The 26736-nt window shown below is 42.8% G+C and overlaps 1 protein-coding gene across 3 annotated transcripts; it reads right to left on the reverse strand.

Moving 5' to 3' along the window:
- Positions 1-46: 46 nt before the first annotated feature.
- LOC121578347 (diphosphoinositol polyphosphate phosphohydrolase 1) lies at positions 47-26258 on the reverse strand. 3 transcript variants are annotated; one of them, XM_041892669.2, is made up of 6 exons: positions 25980-26258; positions 18404-18514; positions 6321-6365; positions 6123-6207; positions 5864-6001; positions 47-633 (listed from the first exon to the last, which is right to left on the reverse strand). In XM_041892669.2, exons 1-6 carry the CDS (start codon positions 26076-26078, stop codon positions 629-631), a joined length of 483 nt encoding a protein of 160 aa, XP_041748603.1. In that variant the 5' UTR covers positions 26079-26258; the 3' UTR covers positions 47-628. The 3 variants fall into 3 exon arrangements, with proteins under 3 accessions (XP_041748603.1, XP_041748601.1, XP_041748600.1); XM_041892667.2 differs by having other exon boundaries at positions 5816-6001; XM_041892666.2 differs by lacking the exon at positions 47-633 and having other exon boundaries at positions 4335-6001.
- Positions 26259-26736: the final 478 nt, after the last annotated feature.

Here is a 26736-nt window from a genome sequence, read left to right on the forward strand (position 1 = left end):
CACCTACTGTTACAATGATCATGAAAAGGATAATGGAATCCAGGGCTGAAATACTGGTGTTTATTTGTTGGCACATTTATCTTCAGTCTTCTCACACTGGCTTATTCCACAGTCCACTGACTTACACCTTGGAGAATACAATTACAAATATGTAGGGAAATTCAAGGCTGAAGTCAAGGGCTTGTGCTGAGGGAAATGCACACATTTTAATATTTTAGGTAGTCCAAATAGCTTTCTTCACTGAATCCCATCTGATTACGGTTTTGCCTTATCAATTTCTATATAGCAAGGGTGTATCACCCCAAATACAGGATGGTCCAATAGAAAAATAATCACACTGTCAGAGTAGACACTATCCAAATGCAATGCTATGACACACATACTGTTGAGAATTCAAGAATCCTCAACTGGACATTCACTGACTGAGGCAAAATAGTTTCACATGCGTTGCAGAATACTGCCTGACCACTAGGTACTGTGATATAGGAACGTTTTATATCACTGAGGTGAAGGACCAAGGAGGCCTATCGGAGCAGAGGCTGCATTTGAGACTTTTAGAATGCCTCCATCCTTCCTACTTTCCTTCATTCATCCACTCCTTCCGGCTTTCACTGCGTGCTGTGTGAAATCATCCTAAGGAAGAGAGAAATGCATTTCTAAAGGACTCAAGCGGGGTATATTATACATACAGTACTTATCCCTCTCCTAATAATGAGAACTATTGAATTCATAAACCCCACTTCGCTTCAACTTCCATTGTGCATTGTATTAACAAAAGGAGTTAACAGAATTATGTATGAGATTGAAGGGGGAAAAATACACTTAATTATTGACCAATGCCTAAGGTTTATCGGAGAGCCTCTAGCTAAAAGTGCTGCTTTAGTGAGTATGTACAAGATCTCTTGTCAGGAACACAAGAAAATCGACAGCACAAACAGGTTAAAGAACAAGTGGTCATTAATCGGTTGTTACATATGGATATCCACACAGTAATTTGTTCATTGCTCTCCCTTGTACCCATTTTGAATTTTGATTTTCCAATTCCATCTCTAACTTCATTGATCATTATCATATAAAGAAAATGGTGGACTTTAAGGGAGGCTGACCACATAATTCAATAGGCCTAAATGTATTCTGCTCTGTGGGGTGGTATTGGAAACATTGGTTTCCATTAGACAGTTCCAAGACTTTGCCCCCTGAACCTTTCGATGCAACTCATTTAATTTAGCAATAAGGCCCGAGGGGGTGTGGTATATGGCTGTTCTTATGCAACGCGGGTGCCTGGACACAGCCCTTAGCCGTGGTATATTGGCCATATATCACAAACCCCCGAGGTGCCTTATTGATATTATAAACTGGTTACCAACATAATTAGAGCAGTTAAAGTAAATGTTTTGTTGTACCTGATATTCCACAGCTGTCAGCCAATCAGCATTCAGGGTCAGGGCTCGAATCACCCAGTTTATAAAAAGCAATAAATAATGGTTCAAAGTAGCATTTCTATTGATATCAGTAATCCACTCACCAATTTAGTTACAACCCATAAATAATAGAATAGGCCTACATCTTTCAGTCTGGGATTGGGGATAACATACACTTGGTGGACAGTTATTAGGTACACCCATCTAGTACCGGGTCGGACCCCTTTGCCTCCAAAACAGCCTGAATTCATCGGCTCAATTGGTATCAAGGGACCTAACGTGTGCCAGGAAAACATTCCCCACACAATTGCCTCATGCTGCTTATGCCAAATCCTAACTCTGCCATCAGCAAGACTCAACAGAAACCGGGATTCGTCTGACCAGGTGACGTTGGTGATCGCGTGGACACTGGACCTGCTTCTTGTTTTTAGCTGATAGGAGTGGAACCCGGTGTGGTCGTCTGCTGCAATAGCCCATCCTTCGACTTCATCAACTAGCTGTTTTTCGACCACAAGACTGCCGCTGACACTTGTGCGTGAAAAGCCCAGGAGGCCAGCTGTTTCTGAGATACTAGGCCTGGCACCGACGATCGTACCACGCTCAAAGTTGCTTAGGTCACTCACTTTAGCCCATTCTAACTTTAAATCGAACAGTAACTGGATGCCTCCCTTTTATAGCAAGCCACGGCCATGTGACTCACTGTCTGTAGGAGTGAACCATTTTCGTGAATGGGGTGGTGTACCTAAAACTGGCCACCGAGTGTATATAATGCTCATTTTGTAGGGCAAATGATGAGCTACTGAAACAATGACAGGGCAGAAGAGATAATGGGGAGATGTAGTAATTGTGCCCAGTATGTATAAGCATTGGTTCTGTCAGGAGACTAGGATAATGACATAAAAGCTCAGTGGTAGGTATAGTAAACTAGTGGTCTGGAAACAGCACTCAGCCCAGTGGAGAACCTCCATTCTGTATGTTAACAATTCAACTGTGATGGACTTCACTTTATTACACCTCAGCCTCAAAAAGTTACATATGGTCTTTGTAGAACATCTGAGGCATCTCTGCTGCTTATACAGTGGGGAAAAAAAGTATTTAGTCAGCCACCAATTGTGCAAGTTCTCCCACTTAAAAAGATGAGAGAGGCCTGTAATTTTCATCATAGGTACACGTCAACTATGACAGACAAAATGAGAAAACGAAAATCCAGAAAATCACATTGTAGGATTTTTAATGAATTTATTTGCAAATTATGGTGGAAAATAAGTATTTGGTCAATTTTCTATGGGGTTGAGATCTGGAGACTGGCTAGGCCACTCCAGGACCTTGAAATGCTTCTTCCGAAGCCACTCCTTCGTTGCCCGGGCGGTGTTTTGGGATCATTGTCATGCTGAAAGACCCAGCCACGTTTCATCTTCAATGCCCTTGCTGATGGAAGGAGGTTTTCACTCAAAATCTCACGATATATGGCCCCATTCATTCTTTCCTTTACACGGATCAGTCGTCCTGGTCCCTTTGCAGAAAAACAGCCCCAAAGCATGATGTTTCCACCCCCGTGCTTCACAGTAGGTATGGTGTTCTTTGGATGCAACTCAGCATTCTTTGTCCTCCAAACACGACGAGTTGAGTTTTTACCAAAAAGTTGTATTTTGGTTTCATCTGACCATATGACATTCTCCCAATCCTCTTCTGGATCATCCAAATGCACTCTAGCAAACTTCAGACGGGCCTGGACATGTACTGGCTTAAGCAGGGGGGACACGTCTGGCACTGCAGGATTTTAGTCCCTGGCGGCGTAGTGTGTTACTGATGGTAGGCTTTGTTACTTTGGTCCCAGCTCTCTGCAGGTCATTCACTAGGTCCCCCCGTGTGGTTCTGGGATTTTTGCTCACCGTTCTTGTGATCATTTTGACCACGGGGTGAGATCTTGCGTGGAGCCCCAGATCGAGGGAGATTATCAGTGGTCTTGTATGTCTTCCATTTCTTAATAATTGCTCCCACAGTTGATTTCTTCAAACCAAGCTGCTTACCTATTGCAGATTCAGTCTTCCCAGCCTGGTGCAGGTCTACAATTTTGTTTCTGGTGTCCTTTGACAGCTCTTTGGTCTTGGCCATAGTGGAGTTTGGAGTGTGACTGTTTGAGGTTGTGGACAGGTGTCTTTTATACTGATAACAAGTTCAAACAGGTGCCATTAATACAGGTAACGGGGTGGAGGACAGAGGAGCCTCTTAAAGAAGTTATAGGTCTGTGAGAGCCAGAAATCTTGCTTGTTTGTAGGTGACCAAATACTTATTTTCCACCATAATTTGCAAATAAATTCATAAAAAATCCTACAATGTGATTTTCTGGATTTTTTCTCCTCAATTTGTCTGTCATAGTTGACGTGTACCTATGATGAAAATTACAGGCCTCTCTCATCTTTTTAAGTGGGAGAACTTGCACAATTGGTGGCTGACTAAATACTTTTTCCCCCCACTGTATCATTCGTGATAAATGGGGTCTTCTCTTCACCCCCCCATACAAAGCCAGCAACATTTACTTGTTCTTTAGCCTTAACATTTATTTATTTATTTAACCTTTATTTAACTAGGCAAGTCAGTTAAGAACAAATTCTTATTTACAATGATGGCCTACACCGGCCAAACCCGGACGACGCTGGGCCAATTGTGCACTGCCCTATGGGACTCCCAATCACAGCCGGTTGTGATACAGCCTGGAATCGAACCAGGGAGTCTGTAGTGACGCCTCAAGCACTGAGATGCAGTGCCTTAGACCGCTGCGCCACTCGGGAGCATGTACTGTGTATCAAAGCAACTCGTCAACAAAACTTACAAAGCCAACGCCACCCTTTGTTTAGGGATCGAGTCAACTCTAAAGCCATGGTTGAGCAAAATATAGCACTCACAAATGCATCAGAGAAACTGTTTTCACCTTTGATCTATACAGAAATAAACCATTTACAATAAAACGTCTTACATGCTATCTACAGGGCCTCCAGTTTCACAGTATTGAGCCAGCTGCTCCATGCCACATCTAAGGCAAGTATCGCAGGTTGGCTAGAGAGACTTGCCAGATGTAAAAAATAAAAAAATAAAACTAGTATTCAAAAGCATTTTTACATGTTAAAAACAAGGTCTCAAACTGTACAAGGCTTGTTTGTTTGTTCTGCATCTTGCCAAAGACAGCATTTTAGATTCAATTACTTTCAATATCAAGCAGGTGTTTGAGTGTTTGTTTTGGGGATGCAGATTCCAATACTAAAAAAGGGTAAAACATTTTTACTGAAAAGTGAACACAATGTAAACATCTGCTATAAAACGGAGGTTAAAGTAAGGGGTGAGAATTTGAAAATTGGATAAAAGGTGGTATGTGTTGGGTGAAGGCAATTAATAAATGGAGGAAGACTGCAGTTGTTCACACCATGCAATTCCAAATTATAAACGGATAACTTTGGTCGGTAGGGGGATCTGCTAACTGTTTCGGTGTCTGTAGTGAACCACTACCAACAGACTATGAGACCGTTAAAAAACGGGTCTCAGTCTATTGGGTAAAACACCAGGGTAAATCCTCAATGGAAACTCACCAAAAAAGGGGACTGGGCTACATATTTAGTTGAGTAGACATTATTTCTATATATTTTCTGCCTAAAATGAATATTGAAATGGCTAGCTAGCTTCCAGACCAAGGGAAAATGTATAGGCTACTTGACAAATCGGGTCATAAATGTGGAAAAGGGCCTTGTCTTTCTGATGAAACCTGCGAGATATTAACACCAAGAACCACAATGCGGAGCTAAATGAAAAGAATTCAAAGACCTTAGTTACCACCGCAGACTATCTGCTGCACAATCTGTATCAGGTCACCCCAATGTGCAAGACAAACATAGCCAGTGCTCATGCAAAACAAGTCACTTCCTACAACTCTGTCTAATCATATACAGAGAACATTTCCTATCCTTAAAAGAGGGAAAACACGCTCTTGGGCACAATCATACACAGACAATAACCAAAAGAGGAGACATTAAAAAGACCACTGAAAGCATTGAGCTTAAGCACTAAGTATATACACCACAACAGTAAAAAGTAGTTCTTGCATTCAATAAACACCACGCTGTGTGTGTAAAGGTAGGAGAATGAGGGAGTGAGGGATGCTTCATGCAATTCTCAATAAAACGAAAAGAACAAGGGGTCAAAAATTACATTTACAAAGTGTTTCAGAATCTTCATTCAACCCTTGTCAAGTCTGCACCACAATTCTGGCACAAAAGAGTTGGCAAGGCAAACCATATTATTTGAGACAAAAAAAACAAAATAAAATTGAATAGAAGTAAGAGCGAGAGTGGTGGCAAGAGCTCCTGGGGTTGTGTCAGCGTTGTGTTTTAGTTATCTGATACCCGACACGGAGCTCTGGTTGATGTTGTAGGTGGGTGAGAGGTCTCCACCTATCGTGGCCACCAGGGGCGTCCCGTTGCTGGTCAGGCAACCCTCCTTGAGAGGCTCGAAGTATGTGGCCTGCACAGGCTTGTGACACTGCAACACTTGTATTGCATCGTCTATTTTAAACCAATCCCTTTTTCTCCCTGTTAAAGAAACAAGAACCGACACAATTGTGGCACAAGTTAAGAAAGACAGACATGAGAGGCATCTATAGCCAGAATTCAAACAATGTAGTATAATCAGATTGAAATGAAAGCCACTCACCAATGTTGACCGAGTCCTCCCAATCCTCCAGGACCTCAGTTACGATAAGAATGTAGACGTAGGTTCTGTGTTTCCTCTCTCGGTTCTGTAAGATACAGTTTTGACCTTTTTTATAAAAAAAATTCTGAACAAAGTCTATATTTTCTCTCCACTCCCAAACAAGCTTTAGCATGCCTAAGCATGTCATAACAAACTCACCTCAAATATTCCAACTAGGCGACCTAAAGTTCCCTTCACACCTGCCTGTTGAATAACAAAAAACAAGGAAGCGAATCAAAACACAAAAACACAGATGGTGAGGGGTACTGGGCCAGTTTTACATACATTTTCATTTTATTTAGCCAAATAGTCCACTAAAAATTGCCACTGTTTTCCAGGCAGTCCTGGGTTCCATATAATTAATAAAAACATACACATCACATAAATGTTGACTAGATAAAAACAGCATACACAGAAGCACACACATCATACACAGTAGCATAAATAAAAAACTACGCTCACATATCCGACTAGATTTGTGTACAGCTCTTTTGAAGGCGGACATGCTAGCTAGCTGCCGTGTGGATAAGTCCAGCTTATTCCAGAGCAGTGGTCCAAAGAACTGCAGACTGCCTTGGAAGGCCATGTTTTCCCCTGATGGTTGTGCCAGCAGGTGCGGGTCCCATTGGTCATAGGCTTTGGCTGCTGCTCTGGTGCGTACTGCTGGCATCGTCTAGTATCTTCTTCAGGTTTCAGTTTCAGCCTATTAATAAACTTGGGACTCCGTAGTCAGTATACCAGTATATACCCCAGTATCAATCCCACATCCTTCATGCCTTCAACCAGATCATATGGGGAATACCACCACTGGGGTGACTGGAGAATAGGCAGGGTTTGGATAGCCTAGGCCTAATCACTGTTTGTTTAAGAAGCAAACCTCAACCACCTCTACTCAAAATGGCCACCTTCTCCATATCAACCACCTCCTCTACTCAAAATGGCCACCCTGTCCATATAATAATGAGAACATGAGCGAAGAACATGAGCCGTAGAGCTGCATTCCAGTCTATTTAGCCTCCACCGGGTCAGGTCAGTTGACTGGATGAGTGGCTGGGGACACTGATACAAGGTACTATGCATAACCCTTAACCTGCTCCTATGTCTGTTCAGACCTCACAAACTTCTACAGATGCACCATCGAGAGCATCCCGTCAGGCTGTATTACTGCATGGTACGGGAATTGCACCGCCCGCAAGCGCAGGGCTCTCCAGAGGGTAGTGCATCGGGCTGTTGCGGTGACTGTATTACTGCCACACCAGCAGTTATGACCGCAGTTAAATTCCATTGACTGTTGAGTCACAGTAATCTCCTCCTATGCGCTCTGTACATGAATGGGGCTGATGTGTTGGTAGTACCCAACTCGCTAATGACCGTCAGATCACTAACGATCTGCTACTCAGTGCTCTATTGTCCCTCTAAATCACTCTGACATCAATGCAAATGCAATCGAAAATCACAAACACTTATCATCAAAACAGTATCATCCTTTTAAAATTCACTGTTAGGTTACAATGTTGGACCTCACTGCGATGATCAAGTTGAAGAAAGAAGTTCAACAACAGGTTGAAACAGAGTGGAAAACATGGTGGATCTTGTTAAAAAAACATTTTAAATCAAATGAAATTGTATTTGTCACATGCGCCGAATACAACAGGTATAGTAGACCTTACCGTGAAAAGCGTACTTACGAACCCTTAACCAACAATGCAGAGTAAGTAAGGAAAATGTGCCAAATAAACTAAAGGAAAATAGTAACACAATAAAATAACAATAATAAGGCTATATACAATGGGTACTGGTACCGAGTCAATGTGCACGGGTACGGGTAAAGTGACAATGCATAAATAATAAACAGAGTAGCAGCAGAATATGTAAAGAGTGTGAACGAAGGTGAATGTATGTGTGTGTCTGGCATCAATTTAGTGTTTTGTGTGTGTGTCCATGTGTGTGTGTTGGAGTGTCAGTGTAGTATGTGGTTAGAGTCCAGTGAGTGTGCATAGAGCCTGTGCAAGACAGTCAGTGCAAAAAATTATACATTATAATGATCAAATAAGAGGGTCAATGCAAATAGTCTGGGTAGCCATTCGATTAACTGTTCAGCAGTCTTATGGCTTGAGGGTAGAAGCTGTTAAGGAGCCTTTTGGTCCCAGACTTGGCGCTCCAGTACCGGAGGACCTTCCTCTGACACCGCCTGGTATGGTCCTGGATGGCAGGAAGCACCCTCTGTAGTGCCTTGCGGTCGGATGCCAAGCAGTTGCCACACCAAGCGGTGATGCAACAAGTCAGGATGCTCTCGATGGTGCAACTGTATAAAACTTTTTGAGGATCTGAAGAATTTCAGCCTCCAGAGGGGGAATAGGCATTGTTGTGCCCTCTTCACAACTGTCTTGGTGTGTTTGGACCATGAAAGGTCCTTCGTGATGTGGACACCAAGGTACTTGAAGCTCTCGACACGCTCCACTACAGCCCTATCAATGTGAATGGGGGCGTGCTCGGCCCTCTGTTTCCTCTAGTCCACGATCAGCTCCTTTGTCTTTCTCACGTTGAGGGAGAGGTTGTTGTCCTGGCATCACACTCATCGTTGTTGGTGATCAGGTCTACCACCGTTTTGTTGTCAGCAAACTTAATGATAGTGTTGGAGTCGTGTGTGGCCACACAGTCTTGGGTGAACAGGGAGTACAGGAGGGGACTAAGCACGCACCCCTTAGGGGCCCCCATGTTGAGGGTCAGCGTGGGGGATGTGTTGTTTCCTAACCTCACCACCTGGGGGCGGCCCATCAGGAAGTCCGGGATCCAGTTGCAGAGGGTAGTGTTCAGTCCCAGGGTCCTTAGCTTAGTGATGAACTTGCAGCTGTAGTCAATTAACAGTATTCTCACGTAGGTGTTCCTTTTGTCCAGGTGGGAAAGGGCAACGTGAAGTGCAATGGAGATTGCGTCATCTGTGGATCTGTTGGGGCATTATGCGAATTGGAGAGGGTCCAGCGTTTTTGGGATGATGGTGTTGATGTGAGCCATGACAAGCCTTACAAAGCATTTCAGGGCTACAGATGTGAGTGCTACGGGACGGTAGTCTTTTAGGCAGGTTACCCTTGGTGTTCTTGGGCACAGGGACTATGGTGGTCTGCTTGAAACATGTAGGTATTACAAACTGGGTCAGGGAGAGGTTGAAAATGTCAGTGAAGACACTTGCCAGCTGGTCAGCGTATGCTCTGAGTACACGTCCTGGTAATCTGTCTGGTCATACAGCCTTGTGAATGTTAACCTGTTTAAAGGTCTTACTCACATTGGCTACAGAGAGCGTGATCACACAGTCGTCTGGAACAGCTGGTGCTCTCATGCATGTTTCAGTGTTGCTTGCCTCGAAGTGAGCATAGTAGGCATTTAGCTCATCTGGTAAGCTCACGTCACTGGGCAGCTCGCAGCTGGGTTTCCCTGGTAACATTTTACTTGACACCCAGCGTCATAATGTTATGACACGGTCATAACCATGTCATAATGCCATAACAGCTGACATAACTTGTCAAAACCTGTTATAATATGGTCATAACACATTTTTAGACCTGTTGTGACACACTGCGTTATGTAGGTGTCATAACCAGCCATAAAATAAGAGTGTAAACTCACAAAACCTACCACAGTAGTTATTTTATGGCTGGTTATGAAACCTACATAAGAGTGTCAAAACCCACAAAACCTACCACACAAGACAAAACATTCCATTACACCATAGCCTACTTGTCAACAGTATGTTCATGTTATATCATTTGTTATTTTATTGACTATATTAAGTTATCAATGTAATTGCACACATTGATGTCAGACATGCACCTACCCCAATGCTCTGTTGCTGATGACTGGGATGAATGCAGGAGCAGATTTCAGGAGCAGGACAAGACACCCTCTTTTTGACTGATGTAAGGGCATGTACGTGATAGTCATATAAGCCAGAAAGGCCTATGATAGTCATAATGCTTCTTGACAGTGTCATAATGTGCATTTTCTTAGTCCAAGTAAAGTGACACAGGATGGTCATAATGCTTCATGACAGTGTCAAAGTGTATTTTCTACAAGTTATTTAAAATATGATGAAAAAAAAACATGACCGTAAAGAATTCATTACAACAACAAAGGATTTAAGAAACAAACTTTCAAAACTAAAGGAAACTTATTGGCAGGGAAAACAAAAAAGTTGAATAAGTGTGGGTTTTGAGACTTATGTAGGTGTTACAACCAGTCATAAAATAACGCAATATGTCACAACAGGTGTAAATATATGGGTTATGACCATATTATGACAAGTTATGTCAGCTGTTATGACATGGTTATGACCTTGTCATAACGTGTTATGGCACTGGGTGTCAAAGTGCTACCATTTCCCTTTGTAAACTGTGATAGTTTGCAAGCCCTGCCACATCCGACGAGCGTCACAGCCGATGTAGTAGGATTCAATCTTAGTCCTGTATTGACGCTTTGCCTGTTTGCTGGATTTCTTATAAGCATCCGGATTAGTGTACCGCTCCTTGAAAGTGGCAGCTCTAGCCTTTAGCTCAGTGCGAATTTTGCCTGTAATCCATGGCTTCTGGTTGGGATATGTATACTGAACAAAAAAGTTACAGATCATATAAGGAAATCAATCAATTGAAATAAATTAATTTAGGCCCATCCACTGGGGAACCAGACCCAGCCAATCAGAATGAGTTTTTCCCCACAAAAGGGCTTTATTACAGACAGAAATATTCCTCAGTTTCATCAGTTGTCCGGGTGGCTGGTCTCGGACGATCTCGCAGGTGAAGAAGCCAGATGTGAAGGTCCTGGGCTGGCGTGGTTACACGTGGTCTGCCAAATTCTCTACAACGACGTTGGAGGTGGCTTATGGTAGAGAAATTCAATTCAATTCTCTGGCAATAGCTCTGGTGGACATTCCTGTAGTAAGACATCTGTAGCATTGTGTTGTGTGACAAAACTGCACATTTTAGGAGTGGCCTTTTATTGTCCCCAGCACAAGGTGCACCTGTGTAATGATCATGCTGTTTAAATCAGCTTCTTGATATGCCACACCTGTCAGGTGGATGGATTATCTGGGAAAGGAGAAATGCTCACCAATAGGGATTTAAACAAATTTGTGCACAAAATGTGAGAAAAATAAGTTTTTTGTACGTATGGAAAATTTCTGGGGGATCTTTTATTTCAGCCCATGAAACAGATTTTTGTTCAGTATATATTCTTCTTACTATAAAATGATAGAATAACGGCAGGGGATTTATAAGCATATCTTGCCTGCTAAATGAACTAGATCATGGATTTATTGTGGCGTATATTAAATGGATTTATTATACTTTTCTTTATGTAGATGTTCCAAAGGCGATGCTAAACGTGTTTATGATAATTAATGGTCATTTTGCATGACAATAACCGGCTGGCAAAATGTCATGACCACCACAGCCCTAGTAGTGCAGTCAGCCCAACGCATCATCGGAGGCACACTGCCTGCTCTCCAGACACCCAGACACCCAGTGTCACAGGAAGGCCAAAAATATAATCAAGGACCTTAGCCACCTGAGCCACAGCCTGTTAACCCCGCTAGCATCTAGAAGGAAATTGATAAACAGCTTCTATCTCCAGGCCACTAGACTGTTAAACAGTACCCTGCTCTGAACCTCAGACACTGTCACTAGCCGGCTACCACCCGGTACTCTACCCTGCACCAGACTGCTGCCCTATGTACATAGTCATTGAACACTGGTCACTTTAATAATGTCTACATACTGTTTTACCCACTTCATATGTATATACTGTATTCTAGTCAAGGCTCATCCTATATAACTACTGCTGTACACACCTTTTCTATTCACATACTGTCCATACTGTCGACAGTGCATTCATAAAGTATTCAGATTCCTTGACTTTTTCCACATTGTTAAGTTAAAATGATTTAAATGTTTTTTCCCCCCTCGATCTACACACAATACCCACTAATGACAAAGCAAAAACAGGTTTTTCGAAATTTTTGCAAATTAATAAAAAACGGAAATATTACATTTACATAAGTATTCAGACCCTTTACTCAGTACTTTGTTGCCTCACCTTTGGCAGTGATTACAGCCTCAAGTCTTCTTGGGTATGACGCTACAAGCTTGGCACACCTGTATTTGGGGAGTTTCTCCCATTCTTCTCTGCAGATCCTCTCAAGCTCTGTCAGGTTGGATGGGGAGTGTCGCTGCACAGCTATTTTCAGGTCTCTCCAGAGATGTTCGATCGGGTTCAAGTCCGGGCTCTGGCTGGGCCACTCAAGGACATTCAGAGACTTATCCCAAAGCCACTCCTGCGTTGTCTTGGCTGTGTGCTTATGGTCGTTCTCCTGTTGGAAGGTGAACCTTCGCCTCTGAGGTCCTGAGCGCTCTGGAGTAGGTTTTCATCAAGGATCTCTCTGTACTTTGCTCTGTTCATCTTTCCCTCGATCCTGACTATTCTCCCAGTCCATGCCGCTGAAAAACATCCCCACAGCATGATGCTGCCACCACCATGCTTCACCGTAGGGATGGTGCCAGGTTTCTTCCAGATGTGACGCTTGGCATATAGCCCAAAGAGTTCAATCTTTGTTTCATCAGACCAGAGAATCTGGTTTCTCATGGTCTGAGAGTCCTTTAGGCAAACTCCAAGCGGGCTGTCATGTGCCTTTTACTGAGGAGTGGCTTCCGTCTGGCCACTTTACCATAAAGTGGAGTGCTGCAGAAATGGTTGTCCTTCTGGAAGGTACTCCCATCTAAACAGAGGAACTCTGGAGTTCTGGCAGAGTGACCATCGGGTTCTTGGTCACCTCCCTGACCAAGGCCCTTCTCCCCCGATTGCTCAGTTTGGACGGGCGGCCAACTTTTTTGGTGGTTCGAAACTTTTTCCATTTAAGAATGATGAAGGCCACTGTGTTCTTTGGGACCTTCAATGCTGCAGAAATGTGTAGGTACCCTTCCCCAGATCTGTGCCTCGACACAATCCTGTCTCGGAGCTCTATGGACAATTCCTTCGACCTCATGGCTTGGTTTTTGGTCTGTCATGCACTGTCAACTGTGGAACCTTATATAGACAGGTGTGTGCCTTTCCAAATCATGTCCAATCAATTAAATTTACCACAGGTGGACTCAAATCAAGTTGTAGAAACATCTCAAAGATGATCAATGGAAACAGGAGGCACCTGAGCTCAATTTCAAGTTTCATAGCAAAGGGTCTGAATACTTATAAAAGGTATCTGTTTTTAATTTTTTATAAATTAGCAAAAATATCTAAAAACCTGTTTTTTCGCTTTGTTATTATGGGCTATTGTGTGTTGATTGATGAGGAAATGTTTTTATTTAATCAATTTTAGAATAAGGCTGTAACATAAAATTTGGAAAAGGGGAAAGGGTCTGAATACTTTCCGAATGCACTGTACGTATAGATTGCATTTGGGTTACTGTTACAATGCTATTTGGGTTGTTAATTGGATTCGTTATGACATTTCTAGATTTCTTGTTTTTTTAATTTGTATTATTTCTGTACTCATTTGACATTACACTGCATTGTTAGGAGCTAGTAACATAAGCATTTCACTGCACCCGCTTTAACATCTGCTAAACTGTGTACGCGACCAATACACTTTGATTTGATTTAGACACCAAACCACCTAGCATAAGTCAGCAGGTGACGTTTATAGTCATTAATCTTTTCCTGGAGGCAGAACTGAGTGATATCCGCTCGATGGGCCAGCTGCAAAGTCAAAACCTGCTATATCATAAAAAAGGTTAGGGTTAGGCATTAGGGTTAGCAGTATGGTTAAGGTTAGGTTTAAAATCAGATTTTATTACTTTGTAGCTGTACCAGCTAGTAACCACTATGCAGAGCTGCCTCCAGTACACGTGTCATCCCAATAAATGCCAACCTGCCATAAGTCACCTGTCAAATGGTCATCAGAATTACCTAGCAAGGATTATGACCCATTACAACGGTGCAATAAGACGCTTAAACCAGCAGCACTGGAGATGGATCGATTCCCAGTTTGATCAACTGGGAACTTTTGGAAGGCACTTGCTTATTATATAATCTTAGTAGGTAGGCTACGGTTTTATAGTTATCATAGCATATGTGGACCATGTGGGAATCAAATCCACAGCCCTAGTGTAGCAATCAGCATCTTGCTTAGTCTAACCTGACGTAGCAGGCATAGAAGAAACGCCTGACAGGCAGGGGAGGTTCACTTCTGTAATGTTCAACCAATCCAGTAAATGTGGAGGAGTAGTTAAGATGGAGTGTCACCTTGTTAATGCAGAAATACTGGTTAATGCCCAAAAGCGGTCTCTTCCATTTCCCCTGAAAACCGGATGCATCCATCCATTCCATCCCCACCGAGGGTGTGCTCACTCAAACCCACTGAGGCATCGCAACCAGAACCACCATAAAGTTTATTTCTGAACAGGCCTACACTGGAGTACAGTGAGTCTAATCTTTATTCCCTATCCAATGACCGATATGTATTGCGATTCGATTCTGCGATTTTATTGCCATTTGATGTTTCTAACATATTGCTCACTATATGTCTGCTGCAGAGACAAGAGAAAGCATAAGAAAAAGAGTTGTGATCAGTCAGTGAAATAAAAGTGCTGAAAATATGTTGGTATTAGGGGGGAATTTGGGGGAAAAAAAAAAAAAATCTGGGGGGAAATTTGATACAGTTACATATGGGGATACTATTTTTTACAAATCGATACTTGGAGTCAAATATTGATATAATACTGTCCAAAAAGAATATTGTGATATATAACTTTATCCCCCCCATCACTACTAAATAGCTGCAAAAAATGAGATTTGGCAAATGATTAAATCAACAATCTGGAGCTATTTTCCATTCAAACAGCCTTCCCAGAAATGGACCACATAGCAGGGCTCCAGACTGCGACTATAGATCGCATCGGGGTGCGAGCTGCTCATTCTAAATAGTCACCTAACACCAAACTTCCAATTTTTTTAGTAGGCTAAAACAGTAATGTGCATTATCCTTATGATTCCTGTAATGAAAGTCTGACCTAATCTGTGCCTGTTTTGCTGGGGCCTGCTGCTGTGACGAGCTAGACACTCTCCCTCTCCCCCTGCGCTCCGGGAGGGGAAAAAAGCCTTGTGATTGTAGACTATAACATTTCAAAATCCAATTGCGGAACAAATACAGGTTTAGAATCAACTACTGTTGTCACTGTCATCACTGTTGAAGAGAGGAGGTTCTCTGCTTTCTGTAGGTATAATTCTTATTTCTGAACTCTCAATATTTAGCTCTATAGCTATTATTTTAAAAACAAGATATTTGATATGGTTTTGAGATACGGAGTGCGCAAACTGCGCAACAGCCATTGCGAGTGCTTAGGACTCATTGGGTAGTAGGCTAGGCTACAACTGCAAAGGTTTTTTAGGATATTGAACACATGACTTGCAGCAGTGTGTATTATGTTTAAGGTTAGTGATCTAGCCGATGCGTTTTGAGTTTCCACTTACTCAGTGGTGAATTAGCCCCAACAAGATTTGCCTATGATACCTATTAGTGCACATAAAGATAGGCAAATCCATCTCTATTGACCAAAAGAACATTCTGGAGCTCTATGTTAACAGTAAAATATACACTACCAGTCAAAAGTTTGGACACACCTACTCATTCAAGAGATTTTCTTTATTTTTTACATTGTAGAATAATAGTGAAGACATCAAAACTATGAAATAACACATATGGAATCATGTAGTAACCAAAAAAAGTGTTAAATCAAAATATATTTTATATTTGAGATTCTTCAAATAGCCACCCTTTGCCTTGATGACAGCTTTGCACACTCTTGTGGCATAGCTCTCTCTATGAATTTGAGAGTGGTTACATTTCTCAAGCCCCAGCCCTCAGCTTTTTACCAAAACAGAGGCGGGGCGACATTGTTTCAAATAAGGATTCTAGCTTTAATAAAGCACTGTGATTTACTTTATAAAGATGATTACTTATTTTTTCTATTGAGTGACGCTGCAATCTTTGGGGGTTGCGACCAAATCATAGGCTAGTGCCACCAACTGAAAACGTTAGTGTCACCAGTGACACCAGGGGAAAATATTTGGAGCCCTGCATATATTTCAAAGTTTCCATGCAATCTTGTAAGTAGGCTATAATTTCTGGAACGCTTATCTCAGAAAGCTAAGTTATCATATTATTTTCTGGAACTTAAGCCTTAGTTGAAGAGGCCCTATTTGGCAACAGAGAAACCCTCTTTAGTGGGCAAAAAAATACCCTGGGTTTAAATGAACATATTCAATCATCATGGTTAAATTAGTGATTAGACAAATGTTCAAATACAGATTGGGCTACATTATGTAAACAAACAAAAATTATCTCCATAGAAAATAGGAAATGTTCCTTCCTTCTGAGCATGAGTTTTTGGGCCTGTGGCTGGTTGTCTGGCCTGCAGCCACAGCACCGTGTAAAGGGCAGTGTTTAATCTCAGTAGAACATCCTTTTGCACTTTTAACACTCCTGTGTAACATGACTCTGGGATACGAGTCTTGGCTGCATGTTTACTGTTGATGTGCTTTCTCAGTACACATAAACAGAGTATGATCAAGACCAACTGCTCTGCCCAGAAGGGCTCGGGATAATTGCTAACAGTGGATGTGCTTTGACCAACGTCAAAGAATAATATGTGTTGAGCTAGGTCCGGACGATATACAGTATTTCACAAAAGTGAGTACACCCCTCACATTTTTTTAAATATTTGAGTATATCTTTTCATGTGACAACACTGAAGAAATGACACTTTGCTACAATGTAAAGTAGTGAGTGTACAGCTTGTATAACACTGTACATTTGCTGTCCCCTCAAAATAACACAACACACAGCCATTCATGTCTAAATCGCTGGCAACAAAAGTGAGTACACCCCTAAGTGAAAATGTCCAAATTGGGCACAAAGTGTCAATATTTTGTGTGGCCACCATCATTTTCCAGCACTGTCTTAACCCTCTTGGGCATGGAGTTCACCAGAGCTTCACAGGTTGCCACTGGAGTACACCCCTCACATTTTTTAAAAATATTTGAGTATATCTTTTCATGTGACAACACTGAAGAAATGACACTTTGCTACAATGTAAAGTAGTGAGTGTACAGCTTGTATAACACTGTACATTTGCTGTCCCCTCAAAATAACACAACACACAGCCATTCATGTCTAAATCGCTGGCAACAAAAGTGAGTACACCCCTAAGTGAAAATGTCCAATGTATCAATTTAACACAAATTAATTTTTTTGTGCGATATTACAAATGCCTGTATCTCAAGAATAAAGGTTTTTGTTATTTTCTGTTTTTATGAGCGTTTATGTCCGATTGTTCTCAGGTTGTCTTTTTGGGCTCGTCTCCTTCGCTCCTTCTGTGCAGTGTGCACCTTCCCATTTACACCAGAGATCTGGATATAATGACGAGATGTCTCCGCCCTATAACAATGGGTGTCATTATTTTGGACAGAATTTGGCGAGAGTGAAACCTCTCGCGTCGCCTCTTCCTCTAGGTTTACACACACACACACACACACACACACAAGCCCCTCCCCCTGCCACCCACTACAAAGATGAGCAATCACTTCTTCCTCTCTGACAAGCGGTTTCAACTCGCTATTTGCATTTGAGGTTTGGCCCAACAGTCGGTCATATGGAGACAAACACATTGAGACATTTTTTATTGTAATAGAGAAGTTAACCTTTCTAACAATACCCTTTTTACAGTATGCCTCAACTGCTCAAATTGCACGCAGAGCAGATACAGATGAACATTGATTCTAAAAAATGATTGCTCAGTTTGTCACACGCGACATCAGGGTACAACGTACAGCCCCTAAATTCACGACATTATTTCTGACTGTTTGAAATGCAGTGTATTTGACATTTAATTGTACAACAATGCTTATTTAGAGTTTTTATTTTAATCGAGATATGATTTTTGGGCCATATCGCCCAGACCTATGTTGATCTCAATAGCCATGTTTCCACAAGCTTTATCAAGGTAAACAGCATGGGACCAGCAATGGCAGGCAAAATGTGTTATTTTTCAAAGTATGACCCTCACAGCCTAGTCACAACGGCAAATCTCAATTATGAAAAACACCACAGGTTCCCTGAAATGCAGGGATTGAGAGCAGTGTGGGAATGTAGTTTGTATGATTAAGCTAAGGTCAACGAAATGAGAGGGAAAGAAACTAACCTCTTCACAGACTTCTCGTGCTGCCGCTACATTGGGCTCCTCTTCTGGCTCCATCCCCCCACCAGGGACGATCCACTTGTCTGGATGACGACTACTACTCACCAACAGCACCTGCAGAAAAAGAGGATACAGCATTGAGCACCAATCAAATCCAGAGTTTCAGGTTCCAATGGAAACACAGCAGAGCATGTTGTTGAGACAACTTCTCAACTCAGTTGAAGACAACATCTCGATCCTATTCAAATTACAGGTGACATATTATTTTCAATAACAGATCAAATCAAATTGTATTCGTCACATGCGTCATAAACAACAGGTGTAGAGTAACAGTGAAATGCTTACGGGTCCTTCCCAACAATGCAGAGTAATAGAAAAGTAATAACACGGGCCTCCCGAGTGGCGCAGCATCTCAGTGCTAGAGGCGTCACTACAGATCTGGGTTCAATCCCAGGCTGTGTCGCAGCCGGCCGCGACCGGGAGACCCATGAGGCGGCGCACAATTGGCCCAGCGTCGTCCGGGTTAGGGGAGGGTTTGGCCGGCTGGGATGTCGTTGTCCCATCGCGGTTTAGTGACTCCTTGTGGGTGCATGCACGCTGACGTCGGTCGCCAGCTGTACGGTGTTTCCTCCGACACATTGGTGCGGCTGGCTTCCGGGTTAAGCAAGCAGTGTGTCAAGAAGCAGTGCGGCTTGGCAGGGTTGTGTTTCGGAGGCCGCATGGCTCTCGACCTTCGCCTCTCCCGAGTCCGTATGGGAGTTGCAGCGATGGGACAAGACTGTAACTACCAATTGGATATCACGAAATTGGGGAGAAAAAGGGGTAAAAAGTACCAATAAAAAAATAATATATATATATATATATATATATCTATAAAAAACAGTAATAACACATAATAAAAGTAATACATGCACAATGAGTAATGATAACTTGGCTATATACACAGGGTAGCAGTACCGAGTCGATTTGCAGGGCTACGAGGTAATTGAGCTTGATATGTACATACAGTGCCTTAAGAAAGTATTCACACCCCTTGACTTTTTACACTTTGTTGTGTTACAAAGTGGGATTAAAATGGATTTGTCAACGATCTACACCAAATTCGATGTCAAAATAAAAAAATACAAAAAGCATTAATGGAAAATAAAACAAATATTTGATTAGATACGTTTTCAACCCCATGAGTCAAATGTTATCACTTTTGGCAGAGATTACAGCTGTGAGTCTTTCTGGGTAAATCTCGAAGAGCTTTGCAAAATTGGATTGTACAATATCTGCCGATTATTCTTTTTTAAATTCTTCAAGCTCTGTCAAGTTTGTTGTTGATCATTGCTAGACAGCCATTTTCAAGTCTTGCCATAGATTTTCAAACCGATTTAAGTCAAAACTGTAACTATACCACTCAGAAACATTCAATGCCATCTTGGTAAGTAACTCCAGTGTATATTTGGCAGTGCGTTTTAGGTTATTGTCCTGTTGAAAGGTGGATTTGTCTCCCAGTGTGTTGGAAAGCAGACTGAACCAGGTTTTCCTCTAGGACTTTGCCTGTGCTTAGCTCTATTCCTTTTCTTTTTATCCTAAAAAACTCCTTAGTCCTTGCCAATGACAAGCATACCTATAACATGATGCAGCCACAACCATGCTTGAAAATATGAAGCGTGGTACTCATTGATGTGTTGCTAGATTTGCCCCAAACATAATACTTTGTATTCAGGACAAAAATTACATTTCTTTGCCACATTTTTTGCAGTATTATTTAGTGCCAAACAGGATGCATGTTTTAGAATATTTTTGGAAAACCTCCCTGGTCTTTGTCGTTGAATCTGTGCTTGAAATTCGCTGCTCGACCGAGGGACCTTCCAGATAATTGTATGTTTAGGGTACAGAGATGGGGTAGTCTTCAAAAATCATGTTAAACACCATTATTGCACACAGAGTTAGTCAATGCAACTTATCTGACTTGTTAAGCACATTTTTACACCTGAAGTTATTTAGGCTTGCCATAACAAAGGTGTAGAATACTTATTGACTCAAGACTTAATTTATTAAACATTTAAGGGGTATTGTGTGTAGATCAGTGACACAAAATCTAAATGTAATACATTTTAAATTCAGACTAACAACAAAATGTGGAAAAAGTTAAGGGGTGTAAATACTTTCTGAAGGCACTGTAACTAGGAATAAAGTGACTAGGCAACAGAATAGATAAACAGTAGAAGCAGCGCATGTGATGAGTCAAAAAGGTTAGTGCAAAAAGGGTCATGCAGATAGTTAACCTAATAGCTACCCGGACTAACTATTTAGCAGTCTTATGGCTTGGGGGTAGCTGTTCAGGGTCCTGTTGGTTCCAGACTTGGTGCATAGGTATCGCTTGTCGTGCGGTAGCAGAGAGAACAGTCTATGACTTGGGTTCCTGGAGTCTTTGTCCATTTGTAGGGCCTTCCTCCGACACCGCCTGGTATAGAGGTCCTGGATGGCAGGGAGCTCGGCCCCAGTGATGTACTGGGCCATACGCACATACCTGTAGCGCCTTGCGGTTGGATGCCAAGCAGTTGCCATACCAAGCTGTGATGCAGCCAGTCAAGATGCTCTCAATGGTGCAGCTGTATAACTTTTTGAGGATCTGAGGGCCCATGCCAAATCTTTTCAGCCTCCTGAGGAAGAGGTGTTGTTGTGCCCTCTAAACGACTGTGTTGGTGTGTGTGGACCATGATATATCCTTAGTGATGTGGACACCAAGGAACTTGAAGCTCTCGACCTGCTCCACCACAGCCCTGTCGATGTGAATTGGGGCGGCTCCTGTTTCCTGTTGTCCATGATCAGCTCCTTTGTCTTCACCACATTGCCAGGTCTCTGATCGCCTCCCTATAGGCAATCTCATCATCGTGGGTGAACAGGCAGTAGAGGAGGGGACTAAGTACGCACGCCTGAGGGGGTTGTGGATGTGTTGTTGCCTACCCTCACCATCTGGGGAGGTCTGTCAGAAAGTCCAGGATCCAGTTGCAGAGGGAGGTTTCAGTCCCAGGGTCTTTAGCTTAGTGATGTGCTAGGAGGGCACTATGGTGTTGAACGCTGAGCTGTAGTCAATGAACAGCATTCTCAAATAGGTGTCCCTCTTGTCCAGGTGGTAGAGGGCAGTGTGGAGTGCAATAGAGATTGTCATCTGTGGATCTTTTGGGGCGGTATGCAAATTGGAGTAGGTCAAGGGTGTCTGGGATGAGGGTGTTGATGTAAGCCATGACCAGCCTTTCAAAGCATTTCATGGCTACAGATGTGAGTGCTATAAGTGTCCGGATTAGGGTCCCGCTCCTTGAAACCAGCAGCTCTAGCCTTTAGCTCAGTGTGGATGATACCCATAATCCATGGCTTCTGGTTGGGATATGTACGGTCACTGTGGGGATGACGTAGTCAATGGACTTATTAATGAAGCCGGTGACTGATGTGATAAACTCCTCAATGTCATCGGATGAATCCCGGAACATATTCCAGTCTGTGTTAGCGAAACAGTCCTGTATCTTAGCATCCGCTTCATCGGACCACTTCCGTTTTGAGCACGTCACTGGTACTTCCTGTTTTGAGTTTTTGCTTGTAAGCAGGAATCAGGAGTTATGGTCAGATTTGCCAAATGGAGGGCGAGGGAGAGCTTTGTATGTGTTTCTGTGTGGAGTTAAGGTGATCTAGAGTTTTGTCTCTAGTTGCACAGGTGACATGCTGGTAGAAATGAGATAAAAACAAATGTCAGTTTCCTTACATTCAAATCACTGGCCACTAGGAGCGCCGCCTCTGGATGAGCATTTTCTTGTTTGCTTATGGCCCTATACAGCTCGATGAGTGTGGTCTTAGTGCCAGCATCCGTTTGTAGTGGTAAATTGACAGCTATGAAACATACATGAAAACTCTTGGTAAAAAGTATAGTCTTATCATGAGTTATTCTAGATCAGGCGAGCAAAACCTTGAGACTTCCTTAATATTAGAGATCGCTCACCAGTTGTTGCTAACAAAGAGACACATCCTTCCCCGCTATCCTTACCCGACGCTGCTGTACGATCTTGACAATGCATAGAAAAACCAGCTAGATGTACACTGAGTATACCAAACATTAGGAACAGTGTCCTAATATTGAGTTGCACCCCCCACCCTTTGCCCTCAGAACAGCCATAATTCTTCTGGGCATGGACTCTACAAGGTGTCGAAAGCATTCGATGATACATGGTGGACCATTCTTGATAAACACAGGAAACTGTTGAGCGTGAAAAACCCTGCAGCGTTGCAGTTCTTCACACACTCAAACCGGTGCATCTGGCACCTACTACCATACCTCGTTTAAAGCCACTTAAATATTTTTTCTTGCCCATTCACCCTCTGAATGGCACACATACACACTTAAGTCATTTAGCAGACGCTCTGATCCAGAGCGACTTACAGTTTAGTGAGTGCATACATTATTTTATTATTTTTTTCATACTGGCCCCCGGTGGGAATCGAACCCACAACCCTGGCGTTGCATGCTCTATCAACTGAGCTACATCCCTGCCGGCCATTCCCTCCCCTAACCCTGGACAACGCTGGGCCAATTGTGCGCCGCCCCATGGTCTCCCGGTCGCGGCCGGCTACGATAGAGCCTGGATTTGAACCAGGATCTCTAGTGGCACAGCTAGCACTGCGCCACACAATCCATGTCTCAAGGCTAAAAAATCCTTCTTTAACCTGTCTCCTCCCCTTCATCTACACTGATTTAAGTGGATTTAACAAGTGACATCAATAAGGGATCATTGCTTTCACCTGCTCAGTCTGTCGTGGAAAGAGCAGGTGTTCTTAATGCTTTGAAAACTCTGTGTATATTATCCATGTCCTTGTTCAGCCACGACTCCGAGAAACACAGGATATTACAGTTCTTCAGTTCCCGTTGATAGGATAGTCTCGAACGGAGCTCGTCCAGTTTGTTCTCCTGTGATTGTACGTACGCCAATAGAACGGACGGTAAAAGGTGGAGTATTTTATTCGGCAGTGTCTTTTCGTCAGGGTGCCCGCATGTCGGCCTCTCTTACACCGTCTTTTCCTTTTCTGAGTCTCGGGATTAGGGCCTGGTCTGGGTGAGCAGTATGTCCTACGCCGCCAACCCACTGAAGTAGAAATCTTAGGTTAGTTATCGCTGTTCTGATGTCCAGAAGCTCTTTTCCGGTATAGGAAACGATGGCGGAAACATTATGCACAAAATAAGTGAAGATCAGCGCAAAGAAACACAAAATAGCAGAATTGGTCAGAAGCCCATAAAACAGCAGCTATCCATTGCAGTGCCATTCTTTTTCAAGAATGCATATAGCTAGGTATTATGAATGCATAGCCATAGCTACCTGGCATAACCAAGAGACACACATTGACTAACTTTACAGACAGTGCCAGTGATGACAGATGGTTTTGGTGACAGTGACTTGTCGATAGCCCAGTTGGCATCCATAATATGGGCCATATGAGTGATGCTATGGGTTAGGTTAGCTGGCCATCCAGATTAGCTAGCTAGATCTTTTCATGTTATACACATCAGAATATTTGCTAGCTAACGTTATATTGAAGGGGTAGGTGGGTAGGTAGCTAGCTAGTTTGATCACAAGCACGGTTAGCTAGTGGTCGGTCCAGTAAAGTTACTCGTTGCTAGTCCGACTCCCAGGCAAGCTAAGCAAGGCCCATATCTAGCTAGCTAGCTATCTAGTTAGTTATCTATCTAGTAAATGTGGCTAGTGCCACGAGTCGACACGAGGTTTGAACCACTGATAATGCTACTAAACATTGATTGATTGTCATAGTGTTCTATGTTACCATTACCACCAGAACGATACTAACTAGCGGTAGCAATATACACTATATATACACAAAAGTATGTGGACACCCCTTCAAATTAGTGGATTCGGCTATTTCAGCCACACCCGTTGCCGACAGGTGTATAAAATCGAGCATACAGCCATGCAATCTCCATAGACAAATATTGGCAGTAGAATGGCCTTACTGAAGAACTCAGTGACTCAACATGGCACCATCATAGGATGCCACCTTTCCAACAAGTCAGTTTGTCAGATTTCTGCCCTGCTAGAGCTGCCCCGGTCAACTGTAAGTGCTGTTATTTTGAAGCGGTAACATCTGGGAGTAACAACGGCTCAGCCATGAAGTGGCAGGCCACACAAGTGCATAGAACGGGACCGGCGAGTGCTGAAGCGCATAAAAATTGTCTGTCCTCGGTTGAAACACTCACTACAGAGTTCCAAACTGCCTCTGGAAGCAACGTAAGCACAATAACTGTTTGTCGGGAGCTTCATGAAATGGGTTTCCATGGCCGAGCAGCAGCACACAAGCCTAAGATCACCATGCGCAATGCCAAGCGTCGGCTGGAGTGGTGTAAAGCTCACCGCCATTGGACTCTGGAGCAGTGGAAACACGTTCTTTCTCTGGAGTAATGAATCACGCTCCACCATCTGGCAGTCTGACGGACGAATCTGGGTTTGGCGTATGCCAGGAGAACGCTACCTGCCTGACTGCATAGTACGAACTGTAAAGTTTTGTGGCGATGGAATAATGGTTTGGGCTAGGCCCCTTAGTTCCAGTGAAGGGAAATCTTAACGCTACAGCATACAATGACTTTCTAGACAATTCTGTGCTTCCAACTTTGTGGCAACAGTTTGGAGACGGCCCTTTCCTGTTTCAGCATGACAATGCCCCTGTGCACAAAGCAAGGTCCATACAGAAATGGTTTGTCGAGATCGGTGTGGAAGAAGTTGACTGGCCTGCACAGAGCCCTGACCTCAACCCCATCTAACACCTTTGGGATGAATTGGAACACAGACTGCGAGCCAGGCCCAATCACCCAACATCAGTGCCCAAACTTACTAATGCTCCCCGCAACATTGTTCCAACATCTAGTGGAAAGCCTTCCCAGAAGAGCCTTAGTAGCAAAGGGGGGACCAACTCCATATTAATGTCCATGATTTTGGAATGAGGTGTTCGACGAGCAGGTGTCCACATACTTTTGGTCATGTAGTGTATGTTAGCTGTCTAGCTAGCTAAATAGCAAGACGATAACGTCTCACTGTTGGCTAGCGCGTTGGCTAGCTAGAAGCCGGTTACCAATATATATTGTTGCAGTAATGTTTTCTGACTACCCGTTCGCTATCTTGCTAGCTAATTTAGGTAACTAATCTGTTACCTAGCTAGCTAATAATATAGAACATAACGTTAGCTATAATCTTTCTAACGTTACTGTTTGGTTAGCTGCAACGCTACTAAGTTAGCTAGCTAGCTAGAATAAATACCCTACTCTGTGTCGCTGCCAGCTAGCTAGCTAACCAGTTAGCTGGCTACCGTATGTTAGCTCAACGTTAACTATCCCTGGGTGGTCGCTAATTCAAAGCAAACCACCAAATCAAAACCAGTAACACTTAAGATAGTTAGCTAACATTAACTAACTAGCTAATTCACCTTCCTAATTAGCAAATAAATAGAAAATTACTGCGACAAACATCTATCTACCATGCTATCTGTGCTTTCCTGAACTGCGGCCCACCCCACACCCCTGCATCCTTGGCCTCACCTCCTCTTCACTTTCACTCCTGAAGCACAGACAGGCGGCCCGCTTCTTGTAGCCATCCCCATCGTATGTCCGGGTTTGGTTTGACTTGAGCTTCATCATTTCGGGGTACCAATGGACCAAAACTGTATTTCAAACACTGGGAAAGCCGCTGTCTTCGACGCAAAGTCCTCCAATGAGGAACCCCGTCGTTTTCTTATAAGAAATAACTTCTCCTTCGCTTCATTTTCACAAGCATAGGCACATCTCCAGCACGGTCGCCATTATGAAGATAACTGCGTAAGCAACGTAACATGGCATATATTAACGAAGGTGGCATTAGGATATTACGTATCTTATTTTAAGGAATACAACATTGAACGCCAAAAAAACGAAACGAAGTAGAGAATTTACGCAAATGACGCTGCTTTCTGTGGAGTTTCATGGAGTTGCTGGAAGAATTCATCGCCTTGACTATCAACAGACCAAGATCCTGTCTTTGGTTGTAATTTATACTAATGACTAAATGGCACGTTAACGCCGAGCTTGTAAAATTAACCACAAGAGCCTATAAAAAGTGTGTTCACGCGAAACTTCAGACTATCTTTCAGCACCCCAGGCAATGGACAGCAGCAACCTGGTTGGTTATTACATAAGATCAAACAAGCAAACAAAATTACTACATTTGTGAGAAATTTCTATCGGTTACTTCTGTCCATTTATGCATATCTAAGAATATACTTCTTTTTTTTTATAGAAATGTTTAAAATTATTTATTTCA

The sequence above is a fragment of the Coregonus clupeaformis genome, chromosome 12 (assembly GCF_020615455.1).
Source record: "Coregonus clupeaformis isolate EN_2021a chromosome 12, ASM2061545v1, whole genome shotgun sequence".
Classification (NCBI taxonomy): domain Eukaryota; kingdom Metazoa; phylum Chordata; class Actinopteri; order Salmoniformes; family Salmonidae; genus Coregonus; species Coregonus clupeaformis.